General features: G+C 37.1%; 1 protein-coding gene across 2 annotated transcripts; it reads right to left on the reverse strand.

Moving 5' to 3' along the window:
* Positions 1-179: 179 nt before the first annotated feature.
* On the reverse strand, positions 180-24,152 carry FERRY3 (FERRY endosomal RAB5 effector complex subunit 3). Of its 2 annotated transcripts, none has more exons than XM_063356058.1 (14): positions 24,029-24,152; positions 22,528-22,722; positions 22,104-22,249; positions 20,524-20,705; positions 18,738-18,837; positions 18,522-18,643; positions 17,550-17,656; positions 16,640-16,837; positions 13,125-13,232; positions 11,910-11,978; positions 10,146-10,348; positions 5,213-5,270; positions 3,842-3,909; positions 180-2,873 (listed from the first exon to the last, which is right to left on the reverse strand). In XM_063356058.1, the coding sequence occupies exons 2-14, from the start codon at positions 22,703-22,705 to the stop codon at positions 2,781-2,783; spliced, it is 1,632 nt and encodes a 543-aa protein (XP_063212128.1). In that variant the 5' UTR covers positions 22,706-22,722; positions 24,029-24,152; the 3' UTR covers positions 180-2,780. The 2 variants fall into 2 exon arrangements, with proteins under 2 accessions (XP_063212128.1, XP_063212119.1); XM_063356049.1 differs by having other exon boundaries at positions 13,104-13,232.
* Between the last annotated feature and the right edge of the window lie 8 nt (positions 24,153-24,160).

Here is a 24,160-nt window from a genome sequence, read left to right on the forward strand (position 1 = left end):
AGACGATGTATCTGAAGACAACAGGCCGAAGGTCAGTTAACTATGTCCTTGACAAGATGAGACTCTCTACATTTTTTTTTTTCTTGTAATAACTTCAGTTCAGATTCTGTAGAGGGCACCTGCGGTTTGTACTGGTCACAAGCAGGTTAAAAAGAAAGCTAAACAGTGACTTTCACTCCTCATTTCTCCTGGTGGCAATAACAATTTATTCAAGGCAAGCCACACATACAATTTTACGCAACATTTTCAAGGCATTAAATACTGTCATCCTTCCAAGGAACGCTGCACTGTATATACAAATAGAAAACCTCATGCCTATTGAGTCATTTTCCTCTTAATCTCAAATAGCTTCTCATGACCCAAACACGATTTCTCACGTGGCTTTACTCCATAAATTGCAGTCTGTAGGCTACCGTTCTGTACGGCTGCCAGGTACAGATCAAACAGAAAGTACAGTTGAGGTCATCCCACCTCTATATTCTGTTTTTCTACAAAGACAGCTAAAAATCCGCTGGTAGCACTACCTCCTCGGGAACAGATATGAAAAATGGGAATAACAGATGTTGTATCAAGTGTCCTTTAGACAACGGTTCAGTTTGGCAGGCCAATTCAGATTTTACAAGGGGCAGGCTTCAGTACGATTTTAAGCAGAACTAATAGTTTTCCCGTACCATTCCTACCACTTTGATTTTCCAAAACCTCACCACTAGAGCTTGCTTGTTCTTTTTAGTATCGAAGACCAATTTGTTATTATGCTGAAAAATACATACGTAACCCACTGAGGACTGAAAACACACAGATTCAAAAAATTAATTTTAATTTTTCTCACAAATTACTGTCAGTTTTACACTGGTGGTACTAAATTAAATGGTGTCTTTGGGTTTTGGCAAAATAACAGGAGAATTCAGGCATTATTTTTATTAATAGAGTCTAAAAGTGTAAGCTAGATGATTTGCTCAAGATTTTTTGCTGTTTTACAGGCTACTTCTTCATAGATGTCCTCACTGAAGAAAAAAAATTAAATAAATAGAAATACCAAGTATGTAACACAGAACTCTTTTATAATACAGATAAGTCTTAAGACTTATAAAAACGAATACTTCTGCTACCGCACCTTTCACAAACAGAATAGTGGTTAGAGCATTTGCTTTTCTGGGACCAGAGTTTGATTTCAGCTTAAGGCCAGCAATGTAAAATGAGCTCTAACAAGATTAATCCAGCTCCTTCTAGATGAATTTACATCCTTCTTTTCTAGAACACCAAATTAGGTCACATTACTTGCATGGTTCAGCAATAGATGTTTGCTGGGTCACTTACATAGCTTCTCTACAGCATGCAGGACTCGATAAAAATACTAGGCTAAGAGTTCGTTAATTACGTAGTAACTTTATAAACATCTTGAACTGCTTAATATTCCTTTGATTCTCTGTGAGAATTTTAAGTTATGCCGTTTCCCCTGAACAGAGATTTGCAATCTTCACATTTATCAAACTAAACGATAATATTTAAAAAAACCCCAAACTAACACACTGAAAATAGAAAATAATTTGATTTTGAGTTGGCTTCCAGGACCTCCAGTTTTCAAGTGCGGAATTTCAGCAATACATAGAAAGAGACTGCAGATTCTGAGCCAGTTCTGCCAGGATCTCCGAGCTTCCTACAGAACAGAACCGTGGACTTCAGAAAGCTACCTGGGACCTTCACCACCCCAGCTGCTTCGCTGTAGGCCTGACTCTTCCGGCAGCCCTGAGAATCCCAGTTTCAGACAGGACTTTCCCTGTGGCCAGTCTCAGCACTGAAGGATCGATCCCAGCCTCCTGCCGGGTCCACAGCTGAGCTTAAAAGGCTTGACTGTCCAACATGGGGGAAAGGTAGTTCCCGACCTCCCCGCTACCCAGCATCATGGGGAGGCAGGGGCTTTTTTTTTTTTTGGACTGGATTCGTTTGTCCCAAGAAATTTCAGAGCTGCATCTTGAGCTGTCTCCCCAGCATTTCTGATTAGATTTCTTAGTCATAAAACATTAATAATTAATAGGCAGCAAAATATACCTGTACCACAAAGTAATGAGAACACCATTGTGTTGTTATTAAGTTGTTCACGTGACAGACTTGTCCACGTGAAATCTTGAAATAAAGCAAAAAGTTAACATACTAGATCAAAAAATAAGAAAGGAAAAATAATTTAAAAAAAATTAACAATTCTGTGATTTACAAAGTGCAGCAGGCTAAATGCTTGTTTCATTCGTTTTGTAATAGTAAAATGGTAAAATGAGGCAGTGATACATTCTATTTTGTGGTCACTATGACCCTGGAAAGACAACTGTGACAAATTACGTCAAAGTTATTCTAAGGAGACACCTGACATTGTTCATAGTTTTTTAAATGTCACTGAGTAAATTCAGAAAATGTTTTTAAAACCCAACAACCTGAAGTCCACCCAGAAGATCCTATTCCTACCATAAGCTCTTATTCCTATTACTTAATTATGGGAATGGCTTATATTTCTGTAAATCACATACAATAAGTTACATTGAACATCTTTCAGATAAAGGTGAGGAATTCAACATCAATACTCTGCTGAAACAGAAAGCAAGAGGCAAAAATCAACTGCTAATACCCATGTACAGACAGCTTTTATCTTCTATTATGATGACATGATTCTTGAAGTTGCAACAAATACCATTTCAGGGTCATCATCCCTCAGAAAAGAGACATTCCAATCCAGAATCTCTGTAACCTCATTCTTTGTCAACAGCATGCATCTTGCAGATGCAAAAAATTCAGTGCTTAGAGGTCAAAGTCAACGTAGAGGACACTCTGAAGATTTGTGGAAGCATATTACTCAGTTGGTAAAACATTTCCTCAGAAATTGTCTGGAAAAAAGAAATTAAAAAGATACACCAGTAAGCTTTGGCTTTTTGCTGTAGTTTGGAAGAATTAAGTCTCTCTCAATTTTGTTTCTTGACATTTAAGAAAATTGCTGTTTTTCAGAAGAACACAGAGACCATTTTCAAACTCTATGTTATAATTCTACTTAGTTTAATCAAAAGAAAAAGATTTACCTAAAAATACTGTTTGGCTATTTGTGTGACATATCTGTTTCCAGTAGATTTCTCATTCCAGTAATTGATTACTTCTGCCTAGCACAAGCAGGATGGTGCTGTTTGTTATCTACAGGACTCCTGCTCTCCAAATTCCAGAATCAGATTCAACTTCAGTACTTGGTTTATTCTTGGCTTCCTCCTTGCTCAACCCTTTACTATTTTGTCAAGAAATACATGTTATTTCTTTCCTAACATAACTCTGATTTGTATATTACTTCCAGTACCACTTTTTAGAACAAATAAAATTTAGTGCTGGCCACCTTTGGAAAACTTTCTGTTTCTCAAGATCAGCTAGAACACCAAATTAAGTAGTTTCAGAATCTTAATTTCAATTAACTTCAAATAGCTAGAGTCATCAATGAGTCTGTGGAAGCATGACTGAACTCAATGCATTGCAACTTTCCAAGCTGTTAGACAATATAACTAATTCACATCTAAACTTATGTAATGCAAAGTTAGGCCTTCTCCTCAGAGTAAATAATAGCAGAAAAGTATCTTTTTCAAAGGTCAGATATTCACCATTTGTAAAGGTGAACTTCCCAGTTTGAAATTCTAGCATCCTCAGAAGATACTACAGGATATCCAAAAATATAACCCCCTCTATTGCTGTTTTATAGGCAAGCGACCAAAACCACAGTGATGAATTTAAGCTTACTTGAAAAGAAATCAAAACTGCTAACATTTAACTTCTTGTTCCAACAGTCTCCTAGGCTGGCCATGAACTTGGTTTAACCTACCTGTGGTACCAAGAACTGTACAGTTCGAGAAATTCCTCCATCCCACGAGGCCATTTCCATCATGAAACCTAAAAAACAGCATTCATACTGTATGCAATACCTACGCAATCTTCCCTGTCAATTACACCATTATCAAGCAGTGAGTGAGTTTTCACATACAATTAGGATTTTAGCTGCCTTAACTAGGGATAGAATCATAGAATCATAGAATGTGTTGGGTTGGAAGGGGCCTTTAAAGGTCATCTAGTCCAACCCCCTTGCAGTAAGCCGGGACATCTTCAACAATGTCATTAATGTCATTAATCACATTTAAATCAGACTTGGCCAATCCCCTGACTGAAATCTGCTTTAACTGGAAAATCTGATGAGTTCTAGAGAAAATCAATATACCATTGAGGAGCAGAATAACCAGTGCTACTGTATGGCACACTGCTAGCCAGCAGAAGCGAGAGATTTCTCCAAATATGACGGTTATGAGTTCTTTCAATGGCTTGCTTTCATTGAGAAATAGCTCTTTCCTTTAGCTCTCACATGATCCCATCCGCATGAATAAGTACAAGCCTCTCACCAAAAGTACACTGACAATCTGTCAGCAACAGAAACTACCTGGACTTACTTGTATGGAAAAAGCTCAGCACTCATTTACTGCTCGTTACAATACAGCATTTTTATGCTAGCATTTCCTTACTGTAACAAATGAACTACAAGGTCCACAGGAAAACACTCGTGACAAATATACTCAGAAAAATACCTGTTTAATGAAAATGGCTATGTGGATGATATTTCATTGTGAATTACTAAATGTCACGATAGGAAGAGGTTCCTTGAGTAAGTTGTAGAAAGAACATTAACACTACTAACATTTTAAATACTTGAAAAGACTGGTTCAAGTATGTAAGTGCAGCACACAAGAACACAGTAAGTAATAACACCACTTGGAAAAACAGAAAACCAAGTTGAGTCATGACAACCTTCCAGCAAAGACATTAATTAGGGTATAAATTTGTCTTGGAAAAATGTGGGGAGTCCTCATTGTTTGAGGAAACCAAAATACAAGAGACACCAGAAATTACACTATAGAGAACGACCAGCTTTTGCTCTTCTTCAGAGATGGCTCAAAGCAGCAGTAAGGCAGTTGCTGCTATGTTTAAGTTGAAAAGATACTTTTGAAACATTTTTAGTCTCCATTCTAAGTGTCTGAGACTATTTCCTGGTAGGACAGTTACTAATTTGAAAGAGAAAAATCTAAGTGTATATCTTAACAAGCATTAAATTATTGAAACCACCTTTTTTTTTGTAAAATATACAGCCTGAGCTAAGGCTGGGTGTCACCAGATGCAACACAAACAGCTGAAGCATTCACTAACATACCTTTGACGCACTTGAACACAAGCTCCGCCCTCTTTAAGCACCACGGAATGGTCATTTCCTAAAAATTAATAAAAGAAAAGCCTCAATGCCCAATGGATCTAACCAGCCAGAGTAGCAGGAAAGTTATTAAAAATAATGCATTCTTGCCTTAGAACCACATTTTTCCATCAGGTATTCAGGTAGCATTACAGGCCACGAAGAGGGATTCAGTTTTCCAGACTATTCTAGGCAGGTGGTATATACGTTATAGGTGACCATAAAAGCACTGCCACTGCTTATTGGTAGGAGAGCCCAGCGTCAGAACAGTCTATACTTTTTTAAGCTGAGATCTTGAATAAAAATATTGTTGACGACCCTATTAACGTCACTGGAAATGGGTCCATTCAATTCCCCTGTGGACCTTCAGAAAAATGTGTAACATCCAATGGATAACGGTCAGATTCATGCTTCCGCTAGCCAAAGATAGGCTCCTGACCACATCTTAACAGCAGTAACCAATGATTCCTAGCTGTTCTTGATGATTCTAATTAAGGTTTATTGGCATACCCACTGCCTTCAGTAAAAATCTTTTCTCTAATACTGAAACTGGAAGAAGCCCTTCTCCCCTATAGATGCATATTAACAGACAGCAAATTCTTACCTAAATATCAAGATGGGATACGAAAATCACACCGGTTTAAGATATCTTAAGATATGGCTACAAGCACTGGTCTAAATAATTTAAGTAACAGTTTAAATGCTTCAGTACACCAAACATTCTTTGGCTGTACACTACAAAGTGAATATTCCTAGTCAAGGACAGAATGACTGTCACTGTAAACACTTCTCAGAAAGAAAATAATACCTATTTGTACTCTTCAAAATCAAAATGAGCCCTTCCTAGTCTGAGTACAGGAATATAGACGTGGAAACAAATTTATCATTCTATGTACCTTTTCAAATTTACACTTTATGTAATTTTATATTCAGTAAAGCCAGCCTTTATTTGGCAATGCCAAACACCGTGCAATCTGTCATTTCCAAAGAGCTTAATTTCAGGATGAAAAAAAGTTACTTGAGAACCAAGGTTATTTAAGAACGCAAACTGATAATACTGAAACAGTATATTGAACATAGCTGCATTAAACAATTGCTGAAAGCCAAAGTTCCTACTTAGGTGGGAGTGTCTCCTGCCATGCCCAAAGTATGTAATGCGTTAAAATCAGCATAAGCTAGAAATCAATTTTCAGAAAACTTTCCTTCATGATGTAAAACACTGCATAAATAGATGCTGCTTGTAGAGTCTACAACACAATAATCAGACAGAACAATGCTGGACAAGATTTTTTTTTTTCCCATTTCTAAGCTTTCTGGAAGAAATATTTGGTCTTTGTTATAATTTATTTGCCTATGTGTGCTTTCTGTCACAAGTAACGTAGGCGTTTACTGTTAGCTTTGATCACTGTTATGGCTTAGGTAAAAGCCAAGTGTCTAAAAAGAAATGTCCTGTTGCTCTGAAGGCTACTCAGGAGTACCTTGCGTAATCAATAAAGGGAACTAAGCCTTAAAAGGACTGATCAAAACAGCAGGATATGACACCATTCCTTGGACTATTTCAGAGGAACATAGATGTTAAATCTTGTGGGCACTCATGGAAATAACAGGTTGAATCCAGAATGTCACTGCGTGCAAGCCACAAGAACCGAAAATGACACAGTAGTGATTCAATTCTAATCCATCTTTAAAAATGCAAGTTCTCACGATTTTGCCATGTTATCAGGATTTTTCTCTATATGCAAATTAAGTAACAGCTAAACGATGAAGGACTGGCTAAGTACCAATTCAAAATACAGCACCGGGGACAGGAAAAAATAAAGCAAAGACCCCCTCTCCTATAGTGAGTTTCGGTTAATAGCATTCAAGCAAGTAAAAAAAAAACACCTGGGACTTTTGGTTTTGTTCACTAGCAGAGAACACACCTCACTCCTTTTTAGGATGCAATGATTTGTTGTCAAATTAAGATTTCTTCTGCTTATTAAAAAAAAAAAAAAGAAGCCTGATTAGAAAGGTATGTTGCAAACCTTTTTATTCAAACAGATCTGACAGACTCCCTACATGGGGCTGCTGCTTTTCTAGAGCTCAGGGCTCATGCCTTTGCAGAACCATGTCATAACCAGGTAATGAAAACACTGAAGTCCATAAATGTCCTGTGGGAAATAGGTTTCAAATCAAATTTCAGTGGTTAATTTTAGTAAGTTAAGAATTAGTAAGATGTTTACTCGAATTATATCTACGCAAATCCTAAACACTGTACGAGCAACTATACATTTAATGGCAGGAAACTCAGACAAATATTTGAGGTTAATATACCATCAATACTCTCTTTACATGAGCCATGTTCATAAACATTTGTTACACAGTTTATACTCCCTTCATTTCTACTATTTTTAAAAACATTTTTGTCTCATGGTAACAGAGACAGCTGCCTGAGATCCTTGAAGAGTCAAATTTTTCTCAGTGTTGCTGTGTGGACAGCAGCAATAGCTCCTATGTTGAAACTACCAAGGAAATGTGCCAGCTCTACCACTTCTAGCGATATCATGCCATTAGAGCCATTTCAATCCCCAGTTTATATATCAGTTTATACTAGATTGAGAACAGTGATCAGACAGTAACACTCCAGTTGTCCTGAATTTGAACTTGTCTGCTTTTGCCTTTCTCAAGTACCGAACTCAGTTTCTTTCCTTCATTCAACTTAACGATCAGAACAGAGAAATCAGGTTTTGTTGTTCTCGTCATAAGAAAAACTGAGGACAGAATTCCTAATTTTTTTTTTCACAGAAAAAAAATAAATTAGTTTTATATAAAGGTCAAATAACAATGAAATATATTGGCTTCATTGAGACTGACACACTCGTTACTTCTGTGAGGTTATAAACACCACTCTTCCATCCATAAAAGAAAACCTTTGGGAAAAGCACAGCCAAAATTCATGATGAATGCCTGTCACAGCATAGCATGCAAACATCTCTGCAGCTGTGCTCCTGGTTAACCACTTTACAAAAATGTTTTTATGTAGGTGGTAAATGCAGATTCAAAACTGGGGCTGCTGAAGGCACCAAGTTCAGGTTAACTTTCAGAAATCTGTTATTATTCACTTTTCCCTCAACAACAAGTTACATATTTGTGTGTTTCAAATTAGGTCAGCCAGCTGCAAAGCACTGTAATAAGCAATGCTGCTAATGCAATTCACACAATGCAGTTTTGGCTAAACATACACTTATCATACAGGTCACCTTCTGCTTACTCTGCAAAGACTTAAAACTTAATATAAAATGTAAATTGTTTTACCAGAACCTTTTAAGAACCCACTGATAGACAAGAAGATAATTCTTCAGTTTCACGCATCCAAGCATCAACACACTCTCAAAGCACGTTGAACACTTGGTCTTGTGCTTTATCAGTATTTTAAAATACAGATATGCAAATGAAGGCTGAGTAACAAGGTTTGAGGAAAAAGAAAAGAAAAAGAAAAGAAAAATAATATAGTCATATGGAAACTTGATTAAGAAAAAAGGTCAATAAATTTATGAAACACAGTAACTAGGTCCCATGAGTAACCCGGGCTACTGTCCTGCAAGTAGATTACTTGTACTTGTGCCCCAAAAAAAGGACGATACCATAGATGAAAAATTTCAGAAATAATATCATCTGTTCCTAAAAGTATACTTTTATGTATGGAAGTATATCCTTTAGAAGTTCGTTATTGGACATTTTTAACTTTCACAATAATAGACCCTGATCTTGCAAAAGGGGTCACTTCTACGCTGTGTTCCAATCAAATTATGTTAAAAAAGTCACTATTAAAGTTAATCCACTGGTGAGCCTTTATCTTACTATGAGTCAGGCTTTTTCAAAGAAGGAAAGGCAGCATAGAAATTTACAACTGAAAAATCAAAGAGTAATTTACAAAAAACCCACAACAGACTATAATTATCTGTGCAAGGGCATCAATAATGGCAGCATTACCTTATTTTTCTCATTTCTTTAAGTTTATAGACTTGTCACCTCCTAAGGAGGTGAGGCATATGGATGTACTGCCTGTACACTGCATCTCTCCCTGCCTCCCCACCCCTTTTTCTTCTCTGCTATTATCTTGTGTGCCAGATGCGACAGAGGAAAAGAAGTTGTCAATGGTATTCATTTACTATGCACTGTGAAAGCTTACAGGTGAGTAAGAGACAAGCTCTACATTAGCGTCGCACTGAAGAAAACAATACAAAAGCTCAACACAATAACTAAGCTCACTGTATCTACAAAGAGCCTCAGCAATATGGTGCTTCTTGCCCAGTTAGTATCTGGGGGACTTAGAGAGGAAACAGGGGCAGAAATTAAGGATGCAAGTGATTAGGCAATGAAGAAGGAGACAATTCAGAGCAAAGGTGAAATCTGGTTGCTGCTGTGTAAGGCTGAGGTGGTGTTTAGGGATACAGAACTCTAAGCCAAGCTTCGCTAGTTCTGCTCATAAAACTTAGTTTTGAGGTTTTCTAACTAGCAACAATCAAAACTGGGGATCTGGTATCACTATCACATCAGCCACTCTGAAGGTTCAGTGTCTAAGCAAGAGCTGTTGCCAGAAGACTTCCAGGCATGTAGTCCCATCTTTCATTAATACTTATGCAATGAGCTGGATCAAGGAAGTGAGGTGTCCAAAATGAGGGGTGGGAATAAAAAACTAAAGCGATTCACCTGGCTGTAACGCTTTTAACTGGTTCATTTCCTTCATTTGGGTTACCATATAGATACGAGTGCCAGCACAATGATGTGGCAAAAGCATGTGACTGGGATAAACCATCCCATTTGGCTTAAACCAGCATAAAACACACCTTTTGCAAAAAACACTTTCGTTCCATTCTAGAAGATAAAAACAAACCAAATCTTTACATTTACTTACTTCTGACATATCGTGCACCAACAGGAGAGGAATACTAATGGTAGTAATGTCATGTGTGCAGCAAACTTTGAGAATGTTTCTGAGTCCCATGATTGCAGGATCCCGAGCAGTTATGTTCCCAGATCTTACATTATCATCCACACAGAGGTGAAAAGCAACATGAATTTCAGAAAGATTTGAATGGCGTGTAATGTAGAATTCTCCTACAGAATAATATAAACCAAGAAGGCAAGATATCATGGTAGCGATCTGTGCTGAACAACAATTGTTATGCAACGTAAGGACAGGGTCAGTTAAGACAAAAGGCAAATACAAATATACACCGGAGATCAGAACACATACGTAATGAGATAAAAAATAGTTAGAAACCAACTGATCTAAAATCTCTTGGAATATCATTGTTTTACATTCATCCTACACTCACTTCCCTGCTTTGATGGGTTTCACTGGCATCACGGACACCTGGTGTAATAAGACATAACAGTGCCAGTACAGGCGGATATGATCTATATATAGCACGAAACAGAAAAACAAACGCAGAGGAGGTGTAATACTCAAAATATACAACGTAAGCACTGAATTGCAGACAGATGTGGGAGGCGGAAATATACCAAAAATGGATAGGTTAAAATAAAGGATGTGAAAAGTCTGTGGAAAAAGATAGTGGGTTACGTAACAACTGAGATATGTACTGGAAGACGAAGGTATCAGTGATCGTTAGAATTTAAAATAATTCATAGTAATGGGAAGATCAGTTACCGAGTTGTTTTCAAAAAGTTACCAAGACATCTTACTGGGTTATTTTTAGACTCGCTATTCATTTATCAAAGGTAAAGAAAGGATAAGGGGCAGTGAAATGCAGGTCTCTCCATCTTACCTTTCTGCTTGAGATAAAAAGTCTATACTAGACTCAACAGAAAAGCTGGTATACAATACTCCTACTGTTTCAGTCAACATCTTTCCTCAAACCTGTTGTCACTGGTCATTTAAGTTAAGATACTACCTTTGTACTGGGACAGCTGAAGCATGGGTATGTACTCCTTTCTGATGACTGCTAAGGAGGTAGTAATCCCCAGCAATGATCATCTAAGAGTAATAATACACAAGCCACTGCAGCAAGATTCACTGGGATTTATCTGTTAAGGACCCGAGTTGATTTATAATCCACTTACATTAACAAGATCTAAGACAATCATGAAAGCGATATTAAGAAGCTCTCTTATTCAACCATGGGTCGTGTGGATTTAACTCCTCCCTCCTTCAACTGCGTATTCATCTTCAAATTCCACAGAAGCTTTCCTTACTAAAATTCATAATACATATAGAAGATACTTCCTCTCTGAGAGGAATGGATCTGTGCATTCTCAAAGTTAAAAAATACATTCTAAAATGCTTTACTGTATCAGGACAGTGACATATATATAAATATTTTCAAAAATAAAGTTAGTTGCTAGTCTTTAAGTTTCACCTTTTCCCAAGATGCTCAGAGATCCTTTTTTCACCCTCAAATTCTGAAAAGAAATTTTAGGCATAGAGACGTTAAGTGATTTGCCCCAAGTCACATGATGCAGCGGCAAAGCTGGGAATAGAAACCAGATGTCCTGACACCCAGTTCTCTGCCTTAGCCACAAGAACATCCTTCTCCTCTGATTGAGGTCAACTTGGGTTTGGTTTATAATTTATGTTCTGACTTTAGAGCTAAAAATGTACATCTATATAACACAAATTGCTTTAAGAGGAGGGGGAAAATGCAGCGGAACTCACCCGGCAAAATATTTGACTGGTTTCGTTCAATATTCTTTAATTTATCTTCATTTCCACTACTTCTGTTTTCTGTACATAAATACATAGCAAAAATATTTAAACATATAATCTATTAATTACACTTTGTCATGAAAGTTTGATGTACTAAGATGATATCTGGCTTGAATTTTTACCATAAAGTTACCATAAAGTCCCCCAAAAGCAGACGGATGGACAGGAAGTGTTTTTGCTGTCTTTAAAAGACACTGAACTGAATCCTATCTCAAATCATCAGCTTTCTTATTTAATCATCTTATGATACCTCTTCATTTGGACAAAAGAAAACACAACATTCTCAAACATAATAAACTTTCCAAATCACCCCCACAGCTACATAGTACCTTGCTATTGCTTTTTAAATAATGTAACTATTTAAAACAAATTTGTTTCTAGTATTACAAGCAAAGACGTTTACATAAATCAGCAGTATAAAACCAGCTTTCAGTATTTTCCCCAAGCTATAGCAATATGCAGGCTCCTAAGAAAACTTGTTTCTCTATGTACTGTTATGAATCTATTCATGTTACTGACATATTTAAACAACATAAGTAGTTCTCTGCAAGAAAAACAAAGTTTCGTGATGTACAAGTACTGCCTTAACACCGTGTGGTCAGAAAATATCACAGCCATTTGTAAATATAACTGCAAAGTAAATCATTCACAAGGATCTGGTCAGCACTAAAAAGTATACACATTTAGTCAATTTATTATTCAGTTTTTAGCATTCACTTTTACAGAAGGGAAAAAGTCATAACTCCTCTTCTGAAATTTTTAAAGCTTTACATTTAAATAAAAATAAAAAAGTCAAGTAAGATAAAGTCTGTGTGTCTGCAGGCAGTTTAAACTGCAGAGGAAAGCACAACGACCCTATACACGTATGCTGTTAAAGAGTGATCAGAACCTAAGGACTCGTACACTTATTTTTTATTTTTTTTGTGGTAAGGTATGTCTGTTATAGCACCAAAGACATCACGTGAACATGCTGTCTGTGAAGAGAGAACTTCATGCAGACTTCTCAGATTTTATTGATAAACTCAAACATTCTGTTTTATAGATCAGGTAACTGAAGAATACTGAAATCAACCTTCCTGTAACAATAATCATTCAGCTGACCACTATTCTATTTCAAGGAAAGTAATTTTGGTTGTCACTGACCATGATGTCTTTTCGACTTACTGCTACGCTGTGCTCTGGCCTTAAGTACAACCTTCTGGACAACTTCAAGCTGTTCTTGAATTCCAGGAAAATGGAAATCCGTGCATTCTTGGCAAACAGTTGCAAAATCTAGGAAAAAAATAAGATCAAAATCCACATCATAAGGCTGTGCTTAGTAACATTACATAATTCTGCTCTACTGTTCAAGCAAGGCCAGTTACAAAGGCCATCCCAAAACTAGACAAAGCCCTGCTGTACGCCGCTTCAAATTCTAAAAAATTTATGGCAGATACAAAACGTTTTTTGAAAGAAATTAATTACTTGGGGGAAAAAAAAAATCCTTGACTGCTGTTGCTCTTCAAACAAAACCCAAAATAACAGCAATAATATATGTGCATTAAATTTATTTGTGCCTTACAAATGATGTCTTATGACCAACAGTCCTTCAATCTGTGATACTTTACTAAAGCATATATAGTAGGTACTTCCAGCAGCAACAACGGCATTCCAATTTGCTTTGAAAAATGAAAACTATTAATGAAATTCATCAACAGTGTATCTGGAAAGCTGGAATTACAGTTCTTTCCTTTTAGTTCTCAAAACACAGATCTGAAAGCTAAAGAAAAGAAAAGTGTCATCAGCTGAAAAGAGCTGCAAGTTTATTTTCCTGATAAGTATTACATCAGATTTGGAAATATTATACTGATAATTAAAATCATAACATACTGCTTCTGTGACTGGTATTCTAAGCTCCTTATTCTGATGTCCAGTCATCTCTCCAAGCAACTCAATGGGAGCCAAAACAAGCTATCATCAAGCTGGACTATACTAAGCAATTGCTACTTATTTCCCATTTTGAGGTACCTGCTCTAATCCTCCTTAAAGTTCTTAATGTACTCTGCCTATCTGCAGAGCACCGTATACTCCTGTGAACAAGCTGCAACAGGAACTGGCAGGGTAGAGAGAAAAATCTTAATATATTTTATCTTTTTACAAGAAGTCTTGTCTCCATCATAAAACCTATTTTCAAAAGGCTTTATTAAATTCTAGTGTCCAAAACCAAGGGAAGAAGCAGCTCATGTTCCAAAAGATTGTGTCTTCTGTGTGTATCAAGATAAAATATGGTCACAAGACATTTTATTTGAAAGAAACAAATGAAAAATATCTTGTATTTAAATTAAAATTAACTTTAATTATAGTTTATCATTTACCTGAGTGGCTACACCTACTCAAAACCTGACTCACAGTAGCCCTACGAAGTCCCAATATAAGAGACTTGAGCTAGGAAATATATAAAGTAAATAAAGAAACTATTCACCTAGCTTAGAAAAACAGTCTGAATGAAATGAGCATGTTGAAAGTTCATGTATAAGTTTAACTTTCTGTTCAAGGCTGTTTTCTAGAAAGGCGTCCAAGTCTGATTTCAAAAGGTATTTTTTGCTAGTTGCTCTTTACACATTGCAAGAAATACAGAAAACACTGCAGTCATGGTTTTCGGTCTTGCAAATACCTCTCATACATCCTGAATTTTGAGATAAATGGAACCATTTTTGGATAACAGATTTACCAAAGATGCAACATTAAGATGTTTGCTAGACTAAGCAGAACTAACAAAATACACTAAAAGAAGCATATTCTTAAGCTTCCTCAGGATACAGCTAAACAAACATCAACCACGTAAGTTGCAGGACTTCATGTGCCTGGAGCCCGTCTCCCTTTAATACTTGATGAGTGGCGGCTGGTGTTCTCAAAACAATGTCAAATGCTTGGATAAACAGCATGCTTACATGAAGCTCATTTACACCAGCTACCTTTGAAAACCTCAGACGTTTAAGGGAGCTTCTAGCCCATCACAAAATGAGGGCTATTTCTATTTTTCCCCATCTTTAAAATGGAAGCACAAAATTGTTTCTGCACTTTTATAACCCAGAAATTTAGACTTCACAAGTCATTACCTCTCTATTTAAACAATAGCATCAATGTATTATCTAAAGGTCTTCTATAGAGCAATTCTACGAACCTTTGAACCCATAGCATATTTATTTCTTAAAGAGCCTGTTAGGAAGGAGAATTGGTTCTGGCTAGTGCTCTTGCAACAAACAACTTTAACAGTTTAAGAGCAAAGTCTCCTCTCAAAGGTGTTTATTACTACTCTTCCACCAGAAGCTACCACTTGCACCACAGAGTGGATTTAAAGAAGTGTGCCCAAACCTTAGTTGCTGCCTATAATGATTTGGGGTCTCAGTACAACCAGACATTCACTAATGGCTTAAAGTAATATATCCGACCAGGTCAGAGGAGCTGAGATATGAGACACATTCATTTCTGCAACAATTTTAAAAAGAATGGTGGTGCAGGCAGCTATGGAATGTGCCCACAGTTAAGTTCGCCAAAGTCCCTTCAGAACTCAAAGAAATCAAAATTTATTGAGGATTATACTTTAGATTGTGATACAGTCCCTTATTTTCCCCTCTACTGTGGCTGCAAGATCTAATTGGTGGCTAGAAGATGCAATTTTGTGCTTAACAGTATTACTTAAATGTTTGTCTTCTCTTATCACCTAAGATTTAGTACAAAACCAAATCTTCTCTATTTGTTATTAATTTAAATATTTAAGCAGTAAAAAAAAAAGTAACCAAAAATGAGTACAAGTATGAAATAATACTGTCGGAACAAAGCAACCTGGAAATCATCAACAGCACAAATGCAACTGCAATTTTCACTGGTATACTTCCCCTTCCTTCTTGCAACAAGCCCGATTCCACACTGGTTTTCAGAGAATAGGAACAACCAGAGTCTATTTTTTTTATGGCATGCTAGAATAATGATGAGTAATAGGGGCTCCAGGCAAAAAGACATTTCAAGTGTAAATATTTTGGTATTAAACTTCAAGAGTAAGATGAGAAACTCAATCATGCGGTTCAGAGAAAGCCCCAGTGACCAAAACTGAAACAGGAACAAATACGTTTTATTGGTTAACCTTGATACAAAATGTCATCATAGTGTCCAGTTACTCCAAAAGGCACACACTTAAAATGGCTACTAATCAAGCTTTCCAAGAGTAGGCAATTAATATCCCTATTGTTCATTTTCAATGGAATTCATAATCCTGCAGATACCAAAAACACATGGTATTTTTATATATTTACTTATCAATTTAAAATTTTAGCCTATTTCATTTTCATCTTTGCAAATAGGGTTCAGTATGCTAACCTGACATTAGAGAGTTATAAGCCCCTATAGTAAGTCAGTCTAGGGCAGGGAAATCAACATTGAATGTTCACTCTAACATGTTCCTTACTCAAACACAAAACCTAGGAAAGAGATGAGAGAGAGAACAGCGTATCAGAGCATAACTCTGTCCCCCATCCTTATCCATACCCATTTTTGCATTTGTTACCCTTTTTGCAATACCACGTTCAAAGCATTAGGGTCTCTAGTAAATTTTAATTCCACAGGGAATATTTTTTGTCAAAGAAGAGTTTTTAAGTGACATTCATCTCCACTGACACAACATACCCCATTAGAGGGCTCACCTCTTTTGATGCCGCTATATGAACTGATACGGTTATCTACCAATAAAACCAGGCCACAGAGAGAAGTTGAATAGAGAGACATGGCAGTTTGAAGTCTGTGAAGTTTTACTCCACTTCGATGATTGCGCTTATGTTTACAGAAATCCAGCATATCGGCTCTCAGTAATCTCAAGTTATGCATGGTCTTCAACTGAGCTCCTGTACGGAATATAAATGATTTTAAAACACGCATTAAGAGAGGAAACTCAAAATTGTTACTAAAATGCAAGGGATCAAAGTGCTACCCTAAGTTTTGTGAAAAAGGTCTGTGAGGGAAATATAATCAATGATACTCAAAGAAAGTTCTTAACCATATATTCAGTTTTACATACATATCAACAATTTACAAAATAAGAGTTAAAATACAATATTTTCCACATACAAATTTTACAAAGCAATGCTTACCTATACCTGAAATGAGCCTTATTCCCTATTGTAAGGCTATGGATGAAATACTAATGCAGTCAAAACAGTGTAAGAAGTCTCTATTGCATAAACAAAAAATAAAAGTTTTAAGCATCTATTTTTCTGTTAATTTATTGTGGAGTTGAATTTAATACCCACAGTTTCTTACCAAACATAAGAAAAGTTAAAACATAACCTTTAACTGCTATGTGTTTTGATGTTAGTATGCTTTTCTACACCAGTCACCTTGCTAGAGTGGATAAAAACTTGCTTCTAGAATGTTTTCCATTAAGTATATTTCAGGTAGCTAGATACTGTTTGATACAGTTTATACTATACTGTACTTCAATTACAAACTGTATATATTATAGACATTAACAGTCAAATACTGTAAATAATAGATGGCTTAGATACATTATTTATTAGCATCTGTTATTATGTTTGGTTTTGGTGTCAGTTTACTTACCCAAGTGAATAGTAAAACTTTCTTCTAACAGCCTTTGCTCTTCATAAATTCTTCCATTTCCTTCTACAGATTCTCTCAGTTGACTGGGCTGAACATTAATTTCATCACTAAAATAATAAGAAACATACTGAAAAGTTTATTGTAATTTTTGTTCAAGACCAGCAATATTTCTGAAAGCTCTCTAAACTATTTTCAGCTACTTTGTGGAAACCAAGGGACTAAGTCTATTTGAATGAATTCCACCCTTATAAGGTTTTGCCTTTCTGGCATGCAATACTCTAGGTGCATACCAGCAGGAAGAGCAGACTCCGCTGTTAGATTTACATTACCAGCTCATTTGTAAAGCATTCTGAGATTGAGAAATAAAAATAAATCATAATACCTAGTTATAATAAGAATATAGGATAAAAGGGGGGAAAAAAAGATTTCTTCTTAGCCTATTTATAATAGCCCAAACCTTATTTATGAAGTTACTAGATAAAAATGTTTCTTCCCCGCCCAAAATAGGAGATTTAAAAAAAGCCAAATCAAATGCTCCACAGTGTTCAAACTAGCCAGAAAGATTTCAGATATCAGTTTTAATTTTTTTCATAAATTCAACTGTCTGGTAGTAAGTGATATGATAAGGACTGTTTCTGCTACGTGAAAGAACTTGAACAGCTCTCCAATTTGTTTCTGCATTAATACAAACAGTGAAATAGTGTTAAAGACAGACATTGTAAATAAAGGTAAAAACCCCGTTCGGCTCAAGTTGTAGTTCAGTGTATTGCAACACTTTCTAGCACAGAAAACTTCCAACATTACACAATGAAGAAACTCTTAAAAATATACATATTTAATTATGATTGTTTATTTGCCTTTGATTTGCTTTGATTATGCTATTTAAATGGCTAATCTGAAATAAAGACTACATAAAAGCAAGTCCTTTGAACTATTACAGATGGAAGTCAGCATCACAGAGGAATTAAATACCTGACTGAGCTGTTGTTTGGATTCTTTAGATCCTGATGAAGCTTTATCACCCATTCCTGATATTCCTGCTTCTGGATAGCAGTAGACTGTTTTAATTCATTTGTCCATTTGTTCTCCAAATCCTAACAAGACAATAGTGATAATTTGAGTGTTTTGGGTTTTCTGTTTAAGACAATTATTTGCATGACATATTCTAGTTCACTGAACTTAGTTTACCTGCTGAGATTCAAAATGCTGAGCCGCTAATGAATTTACATCTTGATCTGTTAGTGATTTCCCTAGCTCCTGCATCACCTTATCCATTTCTGCTCCTTGTCTGAAAGAGAAACAAACATAGATTTACAACAAGCAACACTTCCAAAAAAAATGGCCGAACACCCGTTGTTGTTGATACAGTTACAGATACAATGATCAGTTGTACCAGTCAACTCGTCAATGCTCACCACAAGCAGAAATACAACTGAACACATAGTTGAAAGATACGTCACGTCAGGCAATATTTTGTCCACCTGCTCATATTGGAATTGGAATTCATACACTTAAAGTCTGTCCTCACAGATATTCAAAAGAAGGTACGACAGTATCTCCAGATACACTAATAATAGCACTTTGTTATCCTTAGCATTAGAACAGTTTTTGAAATGGACCTACTCAAGTCCCTTGCTTTCCTCCCTCCCTAACCACAGTTGATCCAGGCAGGTAAACACCAGGAAGCAGGCTAAATGCACCTATTTTTAATAGTCAGATGAGCTTCCAGCTCAAACTACATTCCGCAAGGGGACATGGAGTTAAAGGGCAGATTGTCCAATACCTACTTCCTCCTTACTCTTCTTAATCCCTGGCTTCACTTAGTCTTTCACATTAAGCCCTTTCTTCAGCAAGGAATTGATTTACCCTAGCACAGATTTAGCAATGAATATCCACCAAACAAATTTGAGTTGAGGGTCAGGGATTCCAAAGCAGCTCCTGTGTAAACAGAACAACACCTACACTCATCTGGGATAGTTTCAGCTGCCACCAACACATGGAGTTTCTTGATTATGACAAATAGATATGGTAAATTCCACCAGAGTCAACACATAGTTAGATCACAGTAGAGCTCTACAAAATTACTGCTCTTTGGATTAAGTGCTCTTTCTTCCAGATGCATACTTGATAAGAGTCAATAAGCAGAAAAAAGTTTTGCTAGCACAGTATTGGCAACATGTATCCCCAAATTAGAGATATGTAAGATTCAGTCTGGAAGAAACTATATAAACAGGTATGCATTGCATAATGTGAGCTTAAACAAACAAAAGTCAAGAGGAATATTGCCACTTAGAATGCTAAAACATACCTACTTAGAATATTCTGGTATCTCACAAGCTTCCCTAGTATTTAGTACCTATACTATATCTATATTTGCGTGCATTCATTTTTCTTAACCTAATTAGTCTCGAAAAGAAAACTCTGCATTGTATGTGTTCCCTCTTGTGGGCAGAGCAGTCACCTACAGCTATTCAGGCTTATTTGGAAACTCAGGATCCCACGTAGACTTTCCTAAATTTCAAATTCAACAAGTTTCTGATTTAAAGTTGGTTCAAGCCTTTTGCTCATCTTTTCACCCTGTGGAACTTCCAATTTTTCACTGAAATTACATCATAACAAAGGCAAAATACGGTACATAAATATATTTTATTTTTTAGATATCTTAAGCACTTTACATTGCTATACCACTTACAACATGGACAGAAAAGTGGAAATCAAGCCTTGTATTACTTTGATGGCCTTAGCCTACAATATTTTCAGTGACTGAGGATAATATAAGATAACTGACCCTAAAAATATAGGCTACATATTATACAACTTTAAAGAGGGAAACATAAAATTAAAATAGGCGTTACATAGACTAATACAAGTTGACACACATCATTCTATAAGTTGTATGCACCCAGTGGCATGCACCCCTATTTAATAAGATTGGGGGGAAAAAAAAAGAAAAAAAGAGAAAAGGAAGGAATACCTTTCCCGTAGTTTTTTCAATTCGACATCTCTTTCACTTATTAATTCTGAGATACTAACAAAATAATTGTGTTCCAGGTTTAACAGCATTTCAGAAGCTGGAGAATGTATCAGGTCATGATAAACATCAGCAAAATCTTCATCCCAGCTGGTTTCTTCAGGTTTTGCATATTCTAATGTTGTCTAAAAATAAGAGATTTTAAAGCATATGGTACCTTTAGGACACATAAGGATTCCCCACAATGGTGGGGCAAAACCAACTGGGCATGCACACTGTTGCACAACCTTCAACATACATGAATTATCCTTCCTAATTTGAGCTTTCTATATTCTGATGTAGCTTTAACATTTTCTCCCCTCCCATACTCTTTCTCTTTCAATGCAACTAACAGCAGAAACATTAAGGTTTTGACTACAGTGAGGAATACCAGTTTTCCGCCATCACCAACTTGGAAAGAACAATAATATCTGCAATATTTGCAGTTGGTGAATTTTAGATAGGGCCCAAAACACCAGCTGTGCAAACAAAAATGTTTTGCTAGAAAGGATGACTAACCTCTGATGTCACTAGAAGTTGATCAACAACACTGATTTAAGAAAAGCAATTTTTATTGAAGAAAGAATGGCCCAAAGATGCCAGTTTTGCAAGCTCCTTTGTACTGAAACACTCCTTACCTTTGCAATCATTCCCACCAGACTCAGCTGACAAATTGAGATTGTATCATTGAAATGCAGGTTAGAAATGCCAAGAAACGATCTAATCGTAACCCCTACGCTCAGGCTCAGCTATACATAGAAACCGCTAGCACCAGACTGTACACTCTTTCAATGTTTTATCACATTCCCATGCTCACCTAATACAGATTTTTCCTTCTTAAAGGTTAAGTTAACTTCATTTTGTTAATGTTCATTAAGGCAGATGATTTACTTCCAATTCTCTTTATAACAGACATATGTTTTGGAATTTTTCACCACTTTCTTCTATATTCCATGGTAAGCAAATGCAATTCCTATAAACTTTTCCTCAAATGCTGCAGTTTCTATCATTCTTTTTTTGCTAGGACTCTTCCAGTTCTTTTACATTCCACTATTTTTAAGATCACATGCAAAACTGGACACATTATTCCAGCTAAAGCCTCACCATTGCTAAATAATGTAAAATAGTCACATGAACTCAGAAAATGAGCTGAAAACTCTCTTCCAACTATACACCTTCTCTTTGGAGTTTTCATTGCTGATTTTCAGATCTAGGATAGGAGTGCCACTTTACTATTTCTTGGTTTGATTTTAATGCACTATAACCCTCAGGTCTATTTTTGTTTTAGTATTACTAGCTATTTACCTCTTGATTTTTTATCTTTTAACTCTACTACATTCAGGAAAAACCTGATTGTAGAGAGAACTCATACAATAAAGACTTAGTGATCCCTTTCAGATAAAAAGAAAAAAAATGTAAGAATTGATCAGTAGAAGTGAATTCCAATGCAGTTTTGTGTCTTCACAGATGTGATTCTGCCTGTACACGCACACCCACTCTCACAAAGCAAGTCCTTAATATTAACTTTTCAGCCTTAATCTTACCTCTTTATAAGCTTTAGCCCAAGTATCTGCCAGCTGGTTTATGTCTACTTTTCCTGATTTCACTGCTTCCAGAGCCATTTCAGCTTCTCTATCGTAATCTTTTATCGTTTCCTCTTCTATGAACTTATTAAGAGATTGCTTCAGGTCTATTGTAACAAGAAGAAAATTGTCCATCAACAAAACACATCAGTGGAAGTATCAGCTATCATCTAGGAAGCATACAAATAAAGTTTTTCGGAAAACCTTTTACTTGGCCACCTTACTTGCTGGTGCTGACAGTAATTTTCTTTAATGTTTTGCTGTTTTAAAACCAAAATTTTTAAGACTGTTCTAGTAAATACCCTTCGTTTGGTTTTCTTAAAGCAGGTTGTAAGACACTTATGGACACGGGTATATCACACTAATCTAAGAAATCAATTCTTACCGTTTTCTATAAAGCATGGCAGATTGTGCAGAAGCATTAGACGCCCATGCAAATGACTAATATTCTCTTGCACAGGGAATTTGAGAGGCACAGTAAGCACTAAATGTTGATTTCCTGCACTGAATTTGTACACATAGTCTCTCTCCCTAGTGCAGGTCTTTCCTTTATTAGGCTTCATCTTCTTGAGTTGATTTCCTGCATGAGAAATGAAAATAACGTGAGTTACATTCTTCCAAAATCATAAGCAAAAAATGCTAACTAAAAACCTGGCTTTGTTAATAATTAACAGCTTCCAGCAAGCAAACTTAAACCCCCAAATGTTTCATAGGTACTCATCTCAATTTGACTTCCAAATACATAGGTCGGAAATGAAGCATAAATACCAGTTCCCAAACCACTGAATGCTTCTAAACTGTAACTGGGTGTATCAATATATGAATTTGGGTAATTACTCCTACAAATTACAGTATAGGCCTCTTGACTTAAAGGAAGAACCAGGACAGAAAGAATCCTCATAAACAGCAAACTTTAACTGAAACACTGTAGTTGCTAACACGCATGTCTCAAAATCTGAAATCCTTCACATCGCATTAGGATTTTATTTCTTCCTTTCTGCAGGTGGTAGACTTGAGGGTGGGAGGGGAAGTTTGCAATCATTTTTAGAAAAAGCTTATTTTGTCATTTTATAACCTGCTTAGGATAGACCGTCATTATTTTTAAATGATACCGCTAAAAATAGGCTGAAAGAAAAGCAAGAGAACCGTCTACAGGATGAAAATACAGGACGGGAGCATATACCCGTATCAGTAATTTTTCCCTCCACTAGGGCTCCACTCCATTTGCATCCCTCTTTTCTGAGCTTTACCTGCAAAGCTGGTACCCACTACACCAGCCGACGAAACCTCCCTAGCGCTAAAAACCACTGTCCAAGGCGAAGAAAAGCAGAAAACGAAAGAAAAAACGTGTATTTCCACAGCAAAATTAACGGGACGAGTTTATAGGTTTGGGTGTTGGGTTTTTTGTTTGTTTGGTTTTTTTTTTTTTTTTTTTTTTTTGTGAACGAAGCTACAGGTTGGAAATGGACTAACCGAATCAGTTACAAATCGCCTCAGGACAATAACCCGATGCCTCTGACCCCGGCGCGGCCGAGCAGCCGCCCTGCCCCAGCGGAAGGGGCCAAACACCCTTTCCACAACCGGCGCCGCCGCTGCTGCTGCTGCTGCTGCTGCTGCTGCTGCTGCTGCTGCTGCTCCGTCCCCAGCTCCGGGGTGCGTGACCGGCGGCCCACGCCACGGCGAGCAGGGTTAGCTCCCGTTACTGAAGAAGCCGAAGCAAAGCCGGCGGCGGGCGGGAAGGGCCTGCGGGATCCCGTCCACCTTCACCACCCCCCCGCCCCCAGGAAGGCACCAAACCCCCAGGGTAAACATGGCCCCGCAGCTGGGATGGGGCAGAGACCGGGGCCGCTTCCTCCGCGGCGAAGAGCGGTGCCCTCGGCGCTCACCTGGGTGCCGGGCGGGCGGCGGCGGCTGCGGCGGGGGGGTACCCGGCCGCTGAGGGAGGCGGCGACACCGGGAGGTTCCCGCCTCCCCGTTAGAACCCGCGCGCCCGGAGCCGCCGATTCGCCACCCGCCCG

This window comes from Chroicocephalus ridibundus, chromosome 1, assembly GCF_963924245.1.
Source record: "Chroicocephalus ridibundus chromosome 1, bChrRid1.1, whole genome shotgun sequence".
In the NCBI taxonomy this organism is placed as follows: domain Eukaryota; kingdom Metazoa; phylum Chordata; class Aves; order Charadriiformes; family Laridae; genus Chroicocephalus; species Chroicocephalus ridibundus.

Coding starts and splice junctions, on each gene's coding strand:
- FERRY3 (XM_063356049.1), bottom strand. CDS start 22,705: ATGAAGCCTAATAAAGGAAAGACCTGCACTAGGGAGAGAGACTATGTG. Junction 5,271..10,145: donor TGGTGCACGATATGTCAGAA/GTAAGTAAATGT, acceptor ATTAATTTTTAG/GAAATGACCATTCCGTGGTG. Junction 2,874..3,841: donor TACAGTTCTTGGTACCACAG/GTAGGTTAAACC, acceptor TCTTTTTTCCAG/ACAATTTCTGAGGAAATGTT.